Source organism: Trachymyrmex cornetzi, unplaced genomic scaffold, assembly GCF_001594075.2.
Source record: "Trachymyrmex cornetzi isolate Tcor2-1 unplaced genomic scaffold, Tcor1.1 scaffold908, whole genome shotgun sequence".
NCBI classification, from domain to species: domain Eukaryota; kingdom Metazoa; phylum Arthropoda; class Insecta; order Hymenoptera; family Formicidae; genus Trachymyrmex; species Trachymyrmex cornetzi.
Window position 1 is genome coordinate 363597 of NW_017300254.1, and position 16242 is coordinate 379838.

At 32.2% G+C, this 16242-nt stretch overlaps 1 protein-coding gene across 1 annotated transcript in view; it reads left to right on the plus strand.

Annotated features, from left to right (window-relative positions):
• The window catches only part of Invadolysin (leishmanolysin-like peptidase, invadolysin), a 299512-nt gene extending 289845 nt beyond the window's left edge, over window positions 1–9667 (plus strand). Inside the window, exons 5-14 of the mRNA XM_018520496.1 lie at window positions 269–380; window positions 2160–2341; window positions 3718–3921; window positions 7673–7898; window positions 8162–8358; window positions 8436–8568; window positions 8716–8875; window positions 8954–9120; window positions 9215–9334; window positions 9478–9667. Coding sequence (XP_018375998.1) covers window positions 269–380; window positions 2160–2341; window positions 3718–3921; window positions 7673–7898; window positions 8162–8358; window positions 8436–8568; window positions 8716–8875; window positions 8954–9120; window positions 9215–9334; window positions 9478–9636 — 1660 coding nt within the window. The 3' untranslated portion in view covers window positions 9637–9667. The remainder of the gene's footprint in view (window positions 1–268; window positions 381–2159; window positions 2342–3717; window positions 3922–7672; window positions 7899–8161; window positions 8359–8435; window positions 8569–8715; window positions 8876–8953; window positions 9121–9214; window positions 9335–9477) is intronic.
• The last annotated feature ends 6575 nt before the right edge of the window (window positions 9668–16242 follow it).

The window sequence follows — 16242 nt, forward strand, 5'->3', positions numbered from 1 at the left end:
TTCTGTATTTTCAGATTTACAGAATAAATGTCCTGCAGAAAGTAAAGATAATTTACATCAAAAATTTATATTAAATAATGTTAAACAATTGCAACGCGTATGTTAATTGTCTAACATCGCGATATTTTATAATTTAATTTCGATGAACTTTATTTCCATGAACACTTTTCGGTATTTTGGTGCGCTTGCGGAAACGCGATATTTCAGAATCTAATTCTGACGAGCTTTATTTCCGTGAATAATTTCTGGCATTTCGGTATGTTTGCAGGAAATGCGAGAGTAGTCAAGTTTTCGTCAAGGACCACCACACACACTGTATAGATACTTGCCGTCCTGTTACTATGTGCGGTGAAGTACGCGTCCCGGAAGACCATCTTGACGTAAGTAATTACCCGATAAGTTCCCTAAGCCGAGTTAAACCGTGCAATAAATATCGGAGCCAGTCAAAGCAGTAGTTGGGCATTGGCATAGGTATTTTGGGCATTGGGGAATCACGTGGAATTTATGAATTATTTGTTTGTTTACGATATAAAATAGTCAAAAATTCATGGTTATATATTTTAGCAAAAATTCTGTTTTGTGAATTAATTTCAAATAATATTCATTTTAATATAGAATTTTGTATTCCATGTTGAAAATTAGAAGAGACAATAATGTCCATTTTAATTCTTATTAAAGAATAATCGATTGAAAATCTGTGCTAATAAATCTACAATATAATTTATGGAAGAAAGATAGAAAATATGCTTTTTAGGGTGTTTTGCATTTTATGTGCTCTGTCTACTATATACTTTGTAACCTTGTTGTAACTTTGTAACCATTAAGTTTAGAAAAATATCCTATCTATTTAAATTATTGTATTATGCGCAAAAAGTTAATTATATTAAAAATATGTCATCTAAAATTTTCATAATTATACTTTGATGTTGAATTTTTGAAATAGAATTTGAAATCTGCATAGTAAATTTTGATTTATTTTTTGTAATTTGCGTTAAGTGGATAATTCTTGTGGTTATCCATCTAATATAAATACTAGATAATAAAAAGGAATTTATATTTAACGTTAATGATAAAGAAGGAGTAATAATTCAATTAAAGATTAAATTTAAATTTAATTAATTTAATTAAATAACACACGAAATATCAAAATTAGACTAATGCGATTAACTTAACATATATTAAAGAATTGAACACTTTTATTATTTATTGTTAAGTATATACATACAGTATATTTTCAGCGTCAGATGCTTCTTCAATCCATATATAATATTTTTAATATTGGATTTTTAATAACATTAAAATTTATTATAATTATATATATTTGGGATAACTCGATTTACTATAAATATTAAGAATCAAAGAATATATCTTTAAAAAATTAAAGAATTTAAAATTATTAAAACATTATAATGACATTACAACGATATATACAGATTACGTTAGTAATTATAATTACTGTAATTGAATCTATTCATTTATAATTACTCGCAAATATTAATTACAAACTTATTGCTCATAATATATAAAGCAAAATTTAATTGATAAAAAATTTACTTTTTTTGTGTGAGATGACGGATTATATTCTCCACGGAGATCTCTATATATATTTTCAAGTAGATCACGTATATTCGAAATGAGAGATACGATATTTCATTGACATTTCATCTTGATCGATTACTGAAACTCGTACTAAGGAGATATGCTTTAACGACACCCTGAAAATGAGAGACGCTAATTGATGAGTGGCTCTGAGAGGCGAATTGGTGTCGGATAACTTATTAGGGCGTCATCACCCTTGTTGTTGACGGTATTTGCTGACGGCGTAAAATTATTTACCTCCTCGCCGAAGGTGTCTTGACGATAATGCGATTCCGCTCCGGTTCGTCAGCGTTAATGTTTCCGGATACTTCGTCGCTTATAGGATGTAATCTTCTTTAGAATATTTTGTGTGTCTGACACTCATTACGATGAGCAATGTTGCTTATAATTTCATTTTATGTCGATGTAAAATTCTTCAAAAGATATGAGATTTTTTCATTTTTAACTAACAATTATTTTTTTCCAAATTGAAAATTATTTAATTTCTTTAAGGTAATAACAATGTTTTCTCTATTTACTGTACATCTTTTTATGTTTTTCTAAAACGTGCACATTTATAGGTTTGCAGAACGTGTAATGCGACGGGACATAATTGTGGAATAGCTAAAGGAAGTAAAGCTGGTCCGGGAATCGACGGTGCTGATTTTGTCTTTTATGTATCCGCCATGCAGACTGAAAGATGTCACAAGGGCTTAACAGTAGCCTACGCTGCTCATTGTCAACAGGAAGCAGCCTTGGATCGGTAAATTCAAGTTTAATTAATCAATGAAAACAATCTTTAACAGTTTTATAAACTGTATAAATTCAACTAGTGCTATAATATTTTTAATAAAAGTTTTGCACACTATTGTCATTAACATTGTCGTTAATAATAAAATAAAAAGTATTATTGAGTTATTAGTAGTAATGTGAATTTAGTTTTAGATATTTTGATATTTGAGAACGTCATTAATAATGCATTAATACATTGAACAAGTGTGCGTCATGATTGAAACATGCGCAATTTTAGCTATTTGTATAAACGGAAGGGTAGAGACGAAGGCAAACACCATCTGGCATGAATATATTTCATGAGAACGTCGGATTAAATATTTGACAAGATTTATAAGAGAGACTGTTTGTACGAAGCGAGCGATTTAACAATGGCGGATTCTCATATTAATAATTTTAATTAAAATGATATTTTATTTTGTTTATACACAACGAATTATTTCTAAGCATCGTTTTGTTTATATAAATTTATCTTTATTTTAAATTGTTCTACTTTATTTCTATATATATATATATAGTTGCTACAGTTGTATTAAAATAATATTTTATACGTAGTAATAAGATATAGTATACTCTCTAAATTCTTTAGAATGGAATCTCACTCTGAAGAGTGAAATCCGAGGTGAAATCTCACTTTTAAAGATTAAAAATTCTGCTACTCTTTTTCACTCTTTAGAGTGAGATTCCACTCCAAAGGATTTAAAGGGTAAAGAACAAATAATTTATTTATCTTGATTAAATCTTAATTACCATAATTATAGATTATTCATATTATACGAGTCGTTCGAAAAATCGACATATTTTCCAAGACCGAATTTATAATCGAAAATTGCAGAAGCAAAACTCGACGTTCTCTGATTTGACGTCTAACTTTGACTCTACCGAAACGTGAACGCATATTGAGTAGATTAAATTTGTCTGTCAAGTACATACGTCGCGCACGTCGTACCACGGTCGATGTAAATGGCGTTGCGCGAATTTTATTATTCGCACGACGTCTGATCGTGATAGATCGACGATATTCGTGCGTCGCGTTACCGCTTGCTTATGGAAAAATCCTTAAAATATTCGAGCGTGAAAAAATATTTTACCTAACATACAGCCAGCATCACACAGCTTTAATATTAATTTAAATATTCTTTGCGAAAATTCTGCATTTACGTCTATGCAAATTTATTCTCTCATTAATCATATATTTATCTTGCAAACATCTTAATGAACTCTTGTATTTTCCAAGGAAATGACAATAGAAGAACTGATACGCACATTACAATTTTGAGACTCTATAATTAAAATAAAAACGAAAGAGGATTTCGCGGTTGCTGAAGCGAACTAAATTGCTTTTAGGCCGATAGCTGGTCATGCCAATCTATGCCCGGGAAGCATCAGCACGAAACCACAGGAGTTGGAAACGTTGCTCAGCACCGTTAAACACGAGATCCTGCACGCTTTAGGATTTTCTGTGAGCTTATACGCTTTCTATAGAGACGAGAATGGTGAGCCCAGGACGCCTAGAAGAAGCGATACTGGAAAACCACCCCTTAATGAAAAGTACGTTCTGCCCTTTGTACATCTTACGTTAAGATTCCTTTATTACTAAGCATGAAAGACGCGCAAATTATATTAGTTCGTTCATTGAGTATGAAATTAAATTAGGTCGATGAATAATTTCTCGAATACTAAGATATATTTTTAATTAAATTTTACTGCAAATACGAATATTGTTAAAAAATGTTTAATATATTCTTAGAATATTATATCACACTCTTTACAATCAATTAACTCTTTGTGGGCTGATGATCTCTCAGTTTGAGATCACTCCTTTTTATTTTATAAATTGCTCACTCAATTTTTATAAAACTTGGTCTAATCTGAATGCTTTTTCGAATCTAATGTAAAAAAAATTCAAAATAGCGATTTCGATATAGCGAATAGAATTTAAAAAAAAAAAGTAAAACTCGGTTTTAGAGAGTTTTTAATTGAAAAGTATAACATCAAGTTTCCAATTTTGCTATATGTAAAGCTGATCAGTAGGTAATATGTAAACAGTTAACGCACCGATTTCCAAACCGACTTTCAAATGATTATGAATCTTGTGAAACTGGATCTTCTTTTAGAGAGGTCATTATCCTTTTGAAATTCGATATTTTAGAGAGAGAGAGAGATTACATTCAAACTTAGAAATACAAAAATCTTCTGAAATCCAAGTTTCACGATAATCAAATTAGTTTTTTGAAATTTGAATTTTAGAATTCTGAGACTAAAATCGAATTCAGCGACCTCGAATATTTTTAGAAAGCAATAGATTTTCCTTAAGTTACTTTGTTAGAAAGTTCTGGTCTTCAAAGGGTTAAATAACATAAATTTACATTACATAAATTTCTACCAACGAACAAAGCTTAACGCAAAGTTAACATTAACAATTTCTCAAACTGAAACTACAATCCCATACAGATAATATTTAAGCATAAAAAAATAATATTGTTATTGATCAAACTCTTGAAATATGTATTTCGCGAGACATTTTTTATTTATCAGTACAGTTTTCAATCAATTGATTAAAATGCGATGAATTTATCTCTTTGATAAATATTCATTACATTCTACTTTTTGAAAATAAATAAATGCTCTTTTTTCGTAAGTTTTTACACTCAATTATGCTGAAGATATTACTTTACTTTCATATAATGAAAAAGAGAAAAAAAACACAGATACCTACTTTGATTTGTTCGTCATCTCATCACTCGACTAGGATGCGTTAGCCATTTTTCTCTTTCCTGCTCCTGCGATTGTCTGACGATGTATCTGCCTTTAAAATTGGAAAATTCCTGTTCTATACGAGTCGACGGACCGTAACGAACTGGCTTCCGGCGTTGGCAGATGCGAGCTCTTCCCTATACGATCTTTCTTCACGTACCCTTCTATCTGTTTCCCCGTCTTCCATCCGTTACTTTTCCTACTATCGTACTTACTTCTCATGTTCTCTTCTAAACTCTCTTTTCCAATTCGCTATCCCGCTCGGTCTGTCCGCCAAGTGGCAAAAATCGACGACTTTCCACTCCGAATCGTGAAATTCCAGCAACAGATCCACGGCATTCCGGACTATAATAGATTTTAGGAATGACTTTGGCGTTCTTCACAAGTCCCTTCCTAACGCTCGCTCTGGCGTATAATTTTCCAGTATGTTCTCAGAGCGTTTCTCCAAGTGTGTCTGGTTTCTTCAACTGATCTTATGAATTATCGCGTTGATTTGCGTTTCGAATGTTGGCGCAGATAAAACTTCCTCTCTCTTTTCCCCTAATATCACATCGCTCATCGCATTGCATAGCATTACAGAATTATGAAGCCACTTGGTGATGTATGCAGAACTTCTTAAACTCTCAGGAACTTTCTGCCAGAGAGTTTTATGATTCTTTCCCGATGACGCGACGTCCCAATACTTAAATTGAGGGACAGAGATTTTTGTCGGAAATAACTGCTCGTTCCCGGTTCGTCATAGCCCTTCATCTTTTTTAATTTTTTTTCTCTCTTCTATCTCCCGTAATTTTATCAGTCCTTTTTATTCCTCGTCGTCTTTTGCTACTTCTCTAAACTGTTCTTTCCGTCCATTTTCGCTCCATGTCAAAGACTATACATTCTCCATTACAAATTCCAACGTTTCTCTGCATCTCCTGTTATCTATCCGTTCGTGAGTTTGCGCGTTCTCAGCCTACTGCACCTGAATATCTCCACGGAGATCCTCTTACGCTTAAGGTTTACGTTAATCTACAGCAAGATATATATGCCATGCAGAAAGGTAAAGGAGAGAAAGAGAGAGGGGGGAGGGATCCTTGTTAATCTTAGATTTCAGTGGAACAGATATTATAACACGATACGGTGATATCAGATATGATTGTTTGTGAAACGATAGAGGTATATTTATCTTTATCTACAGAAGAAATAATTTTTCATTGTTAGCCCTGCTAACAGTTGCTGATTTTAATATGAAGTATTGCGATACTATTCTTTTTTAGCATAATTTCACTAATAATATCTATTGCTTTCATTAATAATGCTTGTTGAGCTTTTAATGCTAATTGTAATTACACATTTACATTGGTTTTTACCTATTTTCTAATTAACTATTTTATACAAATGCAAATTGTTCGCATTATTCAAACAATTTAATAGTATACCTAAATTGGCAAAATCGCTATTTTAAATCATAATAAATTGACGTACGATATAAAATACGAATCGCCGATACTTTTAGTTCGTGCGATTTGTCGCGAATTAATTTTAAAAAGCTTTCCGACGGGATTTAAAAGTGTGCGCACGAAGTAAGAAATGAAGTTTACAACGCAACTTTAATCCCCTTCATTCGTTGTTTCATAATACGAGATTAATGCTTTTTCGTCACAGTCGACGTTACATTTGATTTCTCGTATTTTATCGTATTTATACATTACTTTTGTGCTCCTAACAATTTATGCATATGAGATACGGTGACAAGTGATTTTGTATTGACGCGTAAGCGTAATAATATTTTTTATCTTGTACTCATGAGTTCCCAGTAAAATGGCCATTCGCAAATTCATCCGTCATATTGAAATTGGATAGAGGAGGGGCTGCTCGTTGTCGAAAACAGCATTTCACGAACGTATTACATCAATCATTTTATATGGGAGACAGACGAAGAGAAAGAAAATACGCGCTAGCGTGCGCGTAAGAGAGAAAGATATATATTGTAATATAATTATATATTTATCTATATCGTACATTTCCACAAAGCTACGGAGATATTTAACGTTCGACACATAATATATTACAAACAACGATTGCATAGTAGCATAATGTAATAGAAAAGCAGAACTTTAAAAAAATAATCGAAAATAACACCTGAATTAATTATGGCAGTTTTGAAATGGTTTCTGATGATTTAAAGTACAATCATACAGATTTTGAATTATTTCCTAGCGAGATATATCTCATGAAATTGATGTCGAATCGACATCGATATGAAAATTTTGACATTAATTAAAGTTTATGTCATTTCTCGCTAGGTCAATAACCTTCTATTTTGTAGTGAAAAAAATTGAAAATTCCAATGCCTGCTATATATTTTGTTTTATTATTTCTCGTCTACTTTTTCGCGGATAGTAGTTTATGAATAAAGTCCGATTCAATTGCGAGTGAGATGCATTTGCGAATGCAATATGATATATGATGTCATAGCGATGAGGTTATTATACTGGACGACAGCAGTAGCTCTCGACTACCAAATCAGCATATGCTAATAACGTTCGATACTCGTTTCGGGCAGGTTACAAACGCACCAGTGGAGCGAGAACACGATCAAAACCGTGGTCAGGCCTCGCTGGCAAGTGCATGGCGGTTATGTAGAGAGAACCATGCGAATGATAGTCACGCCTCGGGTCCGCACCGAGGTTCAAGCGCACTTCAATTGCTCGGAACTCGAGGGCGCAGAATTGGAAGACCAGGGTGAGGATGGCACAGCTCTAACACATTGGGAGAAACGTGTATTCGAGGTGCGTAATGTTGAATCCTCTTTACCGCAAGTGTAACATAATGGTACCAACAGTTTCAAGCTTCCGCATTTATTATAAAATGAAATGAAGACATTGATTATTTTAATTTTTAAGTATTAACAAATTATATTATTATTATCCTAATTCTATGATACATATGGTACATTTAATATCTGTAGAATTACATATCATCGTGTTTAAATTTTTCAATAAAAAAATTTGAACAATGTTTGCTATCATAAATTGGTTTTTTGTTTATTCAGAATGAAGCCATGACAGGGACACACACGCAAAATCCAGTTTACTCGAGGATAACGCTTGCTCTTATGGAAGATACCGGTTGGTACAGCGCCAACTATTCGATGGCGCAAGAGCTAGGCTGGGGGAAAAATCTGGGATGCAATTTCGCTATGAAATCCTGCAAGGAATGGATATCTACCAAATCATATCAGCCGTTACCGTGAGTACACTGAGATATTCAGCAAAAATGAACCATACATCACTATGAAATTCTATGAAAATATTAAAATATTTCAGAGGAAAATCGATACATCCTTTTTGCAACAAAGTGAAACAGGATCCGTTGCAGACCGAATGTACGGACGATCGGAGATCAGTGGCCTTGTGTAATCTGGTGAAATATTTGCAGCCACTACCCAAGAAATACCAAGTAAGAAATATTTAGTAATAATCTATTGAAATATTTTGAAGCAAACGTACAAATAAAATGTCCACACCGACGATGTTACATCAGAAGACAACACGAGAATATTCGCGTTATGTGAAGAATTTCCGTTGACGATTTCTTCCATTGCAGAACTTCGATTCAATTCCCCACGTACCATCGGGAGAGGAACAATACTACGGCGGTTCGGTATCTCTGGCAGATTACTGTCCTTACATACAGGAATTCACGTGGAGAGCGCGGAATATAGTAGTCAGAGGTTCTCATTGTCTTTACGAGGAGAATAATCCGCGTAAGTTACGCGACACATACATCACGTGCGTATTCCGAAGAAATAACGGAATTCGTTTGAAATACATTTTTCTTTTAGACCCAGACAAGAATTTTGCATTAGAAAAATACGGTCCTAATTCGAGGTGTTTTGACCACACTAATGACATGTGGGAAGAGAGAACTTGCAAACAAGCACGTCAGTGGCAGCATTGGGGCTCCGGTTGCTATTTATATAGATGCGAAGCTGGGAAACTACACATTATGGTGAATTATTTTACAATGCAATAGATAATTTATAAGAATCTTCAAAATGCAACTACATACGGATAAATTAAGAGACAATTATCTCTTTTGTCAGGTCGGCAATTATACGTATGCTTGTTACTATGCTGGACAAGAGATTATTATAAGAATTATGCAGAATGGCTGGTTGCATAAAGGTGCTCTAATTTGTCCACCTTGCCGAGATATTTGTGAGGTATGGATATATATATATGTATATATACACACATCATATATATGTGTTACATAATAACATATGGATTATAATATGTAATACATAATAGGTATATAACCAAATGTAATTTAGTAACCGAATTTGCTTTATTCTTTTATGTTTAGACGGAATTTACAGCACGAAAGGAGTGGTGTAAGTCTGCAGGAAACGAACGTCCACCTTCATATTATCACAAAGATTATCTTCACTGTGCGTCCGCAGATAGGTTTAGTTTAAGTATATCAACGCTTATTATTGCAATGTTATCCTTCGTCGCTAGATGATACACTGTCTTTGTTAGTTAATGTTTTAACATTATCTAAATCTAAATTCATAAATATTATTTACCGATTTGTGTATTATGTTTTGACATTGTAATCTAATTTTTGTTAGTAAAAAACATAATTAATATTGGCCGAGATGACAATCGTAAATAGGCTTGTTATCTATATGATAAGATATTGGCCAAATGATTTAAAATAACAGAGGAATTATCAACTGATTTTAAGGTATTTCTCCGGCTATAATCGCGCTAGAAAATTAATCGCGTACAATCTACGAATATGCCTCTCCATGCGCGCTCTGAAGAGAGAAACTTTTGAGGCGGACGTACACACACACACACACACACACGCGCGCGCGCGCACACGCACACACATACGCATAAATGTTGTATCTGTATGCACGAGCACTAGCCCTCACTGAAGACAATTGAAATGTAGTAACAGCATGTCCCTGTCTCGCCGTTCGGCGCGCGAGAAGGAGAATTTCATCAAATTACAAATTTAAACTACTCTAATTCAGAAACGGCACCGCTAGACCTCCCTATTTTTTTTTATAAGATTCCTATAATATTTCTACATTATATTTATTTTTAAAAAATCTGTAGAAGATTTTCGCCTCAAAGTATTAAAACGTTACTTTGACAAGGTTTGATATTGGAGTTTACGTATTAAAAGCTGAAACTTTGAAGGTGAATATCTCCATTTCGGCACCGCTAGGGTCTTTGACATTTTAACCACACACACACACACACACACACACACACACACACACACACACACACACACACACACACACACAATTATTTTAAATATAATATTCAAATTTCAAAAAAATTTGTAGAAATCAATTTCTCGGAGAAATACCTTAATGTATTAAATTTGCACAATAAATATATGTATTTTATTTAGATTCTGGTGATAACGTGACGAGGCATTTTAGATGCTAATTTCATATTATATATGCTTCTGAGTTACATATCCAATTCGTTAATTTTATTATATATATATGTGTGTGCGTGTGTGTGTGTGTGCGTATGTGTTTCATTTTAATTAACATTTTGAGGTCTGCAGTCCCTATTAAACTGTAGCAACATCTGACAAAAGCAAATTACGATAACATAAACTGGGCCATACATTTTTGAGCCACAAAAACAAATATATACAATTTAATATAATTTATTAAAAGTTCCATCACACAAACAGATTGCTCGTTTCGTTTTTATGGTAAGATAAAGTCAGTGAAAGCAGATTGATCAAATTAAAAAAAGGAGACTTTTGTCAAAACACTGAGGCAGAGCAGCAAAAGTATTTTGTTTTTTTTTAATATAAAATTTTAATCCATAAATACAATGAGTTTTAACATACTATCGGTAAAAGATATTCTTACACGGCGGCACTGTGCCGTCAGTAGATTATAACATCGAATCCACGTACAGTATCGCGGCGGACCACAAACTGTTAATTCTGACATATATATTTTAGTCATCACCTTATGTGCGAATGTTGTCTCAGCAAAAGTGAATAATCTCGGTCATCGCTCAATTCAAGACGATGAATAATTGTACTGTAGTTTGTAGCTGATAGTTAATATCTGACGAATGTGTGTACACACGGACTGCATGCATCCACTGCCGATATAAAAATAATAAAAGATTTTTTTTATAAATACGTAAATTAGTTGTAGAAATTAATAAGTCTAATAAAGAAACGCTATATGTTACTGAAAAATAACAATGTATAATCATATATTTTGCACAATATGACGACGCAAGTAATAGTTCTTAGAAGTAGAAATATGTATTGTATGTATCTCTCAAATAAGTATGTTATATTTACATTTCATACTATTTACGATACATTACAGATTAGTTTTGTCAATAATGTATAGCGAACTTTTTTAGACATTGCAAATAATAAGCTTTGATATCAATATTCATGAAAAAGGTACTTTATATATCTTTAAAATGTAAAGCTTGACTTTACACTTTAGGCTGTAGTGAACTCAATCTTTTTTAACACTTTGGATCATTGACAGCATCAATAACAAATCCGCAACTTTACTGACGACATGTGTACGAAAGTTCGTGTGAACATACGCACGCAAGTCATATCGAACAATATACGAATAAATGTGAAAATTAAAGTGATTTAAAAGTATGACAAACCTGTTTATCAAGGATTGTCAATTGTTGTGAATCTAGGATATCGTGAATATAGGTATAAAAGTAAATTTTTGTACATATAGCTCCAAAAATGCGAAGTCTAATAATTGAATAGAATTACGATGCATAACATAATATCTAAATCCTAACAATTAGCATAATATATTTAATTTGATAAGTATATTAGTATAAACGATATGAACGGAACATTTTTTTAATTTCTCATTGTTGATAAATGATATGTTCAATTTCCTAGACAGCATGTTCAAAATCAGAATAACACGTTTTAAAGATATTTTATGTCTCGATTTTAAACATAAAATGATTTTTGCATGCTGTCTAGATTGTAATAGATTTATAACATATTTTATCTACCTATATGATAAAAACTTATTATTCACGACTTTTTAGGTGCTTTACTGTGAATATAGATATATCAGCGCAATGATTTGTGCAGAATTAGTCATAAATAAAATATCTAATAATTTTACTTTACTGAAAAAAAAAGATAAACGATAAGCACATAGACTGTATATACTAAAGTCTGTATAGTAATCATCTAGCATATGACTAATCTGCATCAATGAAGTGTTGAGCGTTCTTTTGATTATGAAAATATTGATTGTAGCACAGCATCTTTAAAACATTCCAAAGGAGTTATTGATATAAAGAATAAATATGTTGATTTTTGTCCTTATAATACATATATTCCAATGTACCGTCGTATATTCGCAAGATTATAACATGAAAGCATTTAATTTAATTTTGTACAGAGATGATTAATAGATAACATATATACTTCGTAAGAAAACTTGAATATCTCAGTGTCACATAAAATATACTGAGATATATATTCGAGAACATTTCTCGCGAATTCGTTGCTCGACATAAGAATGGATTTTATGCATCATTCCATCAACAAAACGCCATCTAGTAAATGTTAATATTGAATAACAAGTGAATATAGGAGAAGACAAGTAAGTTTTAACAATTCCATAAGTCCAATTATAAAAATATCGAAGATATACACATATATATATATATATATATATAACTATTATGAAAACAATTATAAACTTACAGTTATTAGAATGTATGTTTTAATTATTAATTTGTTATTTAATTTTTAATAATATGCTTTGTTATAAGTCATTATGAAAAATATATTATAATTTGAAAAATTACTATTTTAATAAAAACCTGTAATATATAATTATGCGGCTCAGAAGAATTGTAGGTGTATGTAACTACAAATTTTTTTGTTTTGATAAAGTACGAACTCTACTATTTTAAAATATTTTATACTTTATATTATGTCTCTATTAGATTATAAAAAAATTTTTTTAACACTAAATGCACAGAAATTAAAAGAAATTGCTAATAAAAGATAGATTCTAAATAATTTGTTAGAAGAAAAAGCAGTAATAATTTTTATTAGTTAGTTTAGTTTTAATTTTTTATTTTAATATTAGAAATTACATATAAGGTTCTTATGATTTAGTATAATATTTACTATAAGTTTATTAAGTAACATTCTATTATACTTAATAAACATAAAGCATAATACATAATTTATAGCGTTTTTGGCCCGATCAGGTTTGCACCAACCTTGGTTGAATTAATCTTTCCTATTGGTTGACGTCGCACGCTCTACCAATAGGAGAGCACAAAACTCCAATGATCCAACCCAGGTTGGTGCAAACCCGATCGGGCCGAAAACGCTATTAGTTTTACTTTTATGGGTAATTGTGCCATTATTACAAATAAATTTCCAGTACATTTTATGACAAATTACAGAAATATAATTCTTTTTATTATTAAAAATAACTCAGTCAAAAAATTGTTAATATCGGCAAAAATTATTTAATAAAAAATTTAATAGTTAAATAAGACTTAAATACGTATTTGTAAGCTGTAAGTATAAGTTTAAGAAGTGAGATTATTTTTACAGGTATCAAAGAATTAATTAATATACGATACAGATATATACATATACAAATTTACTGATATAAAAAATTCAGTTTAATAACGAGAAATAATAACTGATAGTTAATAAGTTTTAATATTATTACTATTGTATGCGCAGATTTTAACATAAAATTGATGCATTTAATCCTCCTCTTGTGGGTTTTATTAACATAAGTGTTGGTAAATATTTTCCTGTATTCTTATGAACATATGAGCTTTGAACTTTTATAATTCTGAAAATATTTGCATTGGTACCCCAAACACAAATCGATTGTATATGACTTCACAAAAACGAGCTTATAGCTGAGATAAGGAAAAATATTTAACCATATCATAATAATAATACAAATGTTACCACAAAGGAGGATTTATGATACCAATGCGTTATATAGTAGTAATTCTTTCCTAATTTAAAAAAGTGCAGACGGTGTATAATCAAATTATCGTTTAAACACATTTATAAATTTATTTTATCTAGATCACTTAATACAAAATGTCCTTAATCGTCGGTATTAAAGATTTAAGCGATTTATTTGCGTTGTAGCACATAAAAAAGTGCTCACTACCTCGGCTACGTTAAGCAATCTGTATGCAATCGCCACTAAAGAGGTAGATAAGAAATATAATGTAATATGAAATTCTTCTAGTACTTTGTTTTTATGAGTATATAAGAATTCTGTATACAGATTAATAAACAATTAAAAATTTAGAATATAAACATATTATTAAGTCCTTTTTTATAAAACTAGCACATCCCTTTCGCGCGCTACGCGCGCGCTCCTCCATGATACTCTCTTTTTTAGACATTACGAAATATAATATTACGTATCTGAATTCAAAATGTTTGAATAAGAAAAATGACAGAATCGTTATGGCGGTTTGAAAATTTGAAAATTCAAAGTGGTTGAATCAATATGGCGGATGGAATTCTTCAGTTAAGTACCATAAACAATTTTATAATACAATTATTTATTATCGAATGTTAATGTTACTGTGAACGATATGTGGAAGTAATATAGACGTGGCACTTTTGAGAGAACACAAGACACAGCTTTATTTAGCCTGAGATACATACAAAAAGGGGGTGATACAAGCGATCGACGAAGTGTGCATATAGAAAATAAAGCTTCATAGATGGGAGAAACGAAGTTTGTATCCATGCACTCTGGCGATTGGTTGGATCAAGCGTTAATGGAGATGTCGCCACGAATTGGCTGATTTGATTATCTAACACCCCCTCTCAAGAAGCATTTTGTGGCGACCTGAAACAGATATAAAAACAGAACAAACAAACAAAAAATTGCCCCATGACCTCAAGCCCATCTCTTTTATGCACCTATTATGCTTTTCTGAAGTGAGAGCTTTTGTTAAAGCATCAGCTGGCATTTCTTCCGTTGGTTGGTATTCCACCTTTATTATTCCAGCTTCTACGACATCTCTGATGTGGTGATATCTAATATCAATATGTTTGGCCCTTCCATGATGAACTGGATTCCTGGTCATATGGCCTGCACCTTGATTGTCATTATAGATAGTTACTTGTTGGTGAAGTCCCAAAATTTCTTTCAAGAACTTCCTAAGGTGTATCGCCTCCTTGGCGGTTTCAGAGAGTGACATATACTCCGCTTCGGTGCTAGATAGTGCGACAGATTTCTGTTTGCGGAAAGACTAATTGTCGCATTTGCTAACTGGAAGAAATATCCCGTGTAAGAACGCCTGTCATCAGTGTTACCCAGTCGGCATCTGCAAAACCTACTAACTTCATTCCTGTTTTCTCGAAGACGAGTTTTAAGTCTTTCGTTCCTTGTAAGTACCGCAGGACGCGTTTAGCACTTTTCCAATGCTCGGGTCCTGGATTTTCGTTAAACTGGCTTAACAGGCTGACAGCATGCATTATATCTGGATGTGTAGAAGTAGCCACATACATCAGTGAGCCAATCAGGTTTCGATAAGGTATGTTTGACATTTCTTCACGTTCCTCTTCATTTTTAGGACTCATAGCTTTCGTTAACTTCACCGAGGGATTAAGTGGAGTCGGAGCCGGCTTGCAATCTTCCATTTTAAAATTCCGGAGAATTCTTTCGATGAGTTTTCTTTGGCTCATTGAAATACGATTTACCTGACGATCTTGTTAAAATTTGATACCAAGACATTGATTTATTGGCCCAAAGTCTTTCATTTTAAAGATCGACAACTCCCTCTTGATTTTCTTCAGTAAAAACGTCGATGGTAAACGTGATTCAAGTAACATGCATCTTGCCATCTCAACTACGGTTCGGTTGAATCTTTCGGCAACTCCATTTTGTTCAGGAGTATATTAGCATTAAGGGGATGCTAAACCGATTACCCAACTCAATCAAGGTCGATAGTACAGACTCTTTTAATTCCAAATTCGATAATAGTGGTGACATCTTTGATTTAGTTTTTACATTATATTATATAATATATATCATTCTGTCTTACTCAAACGCATACG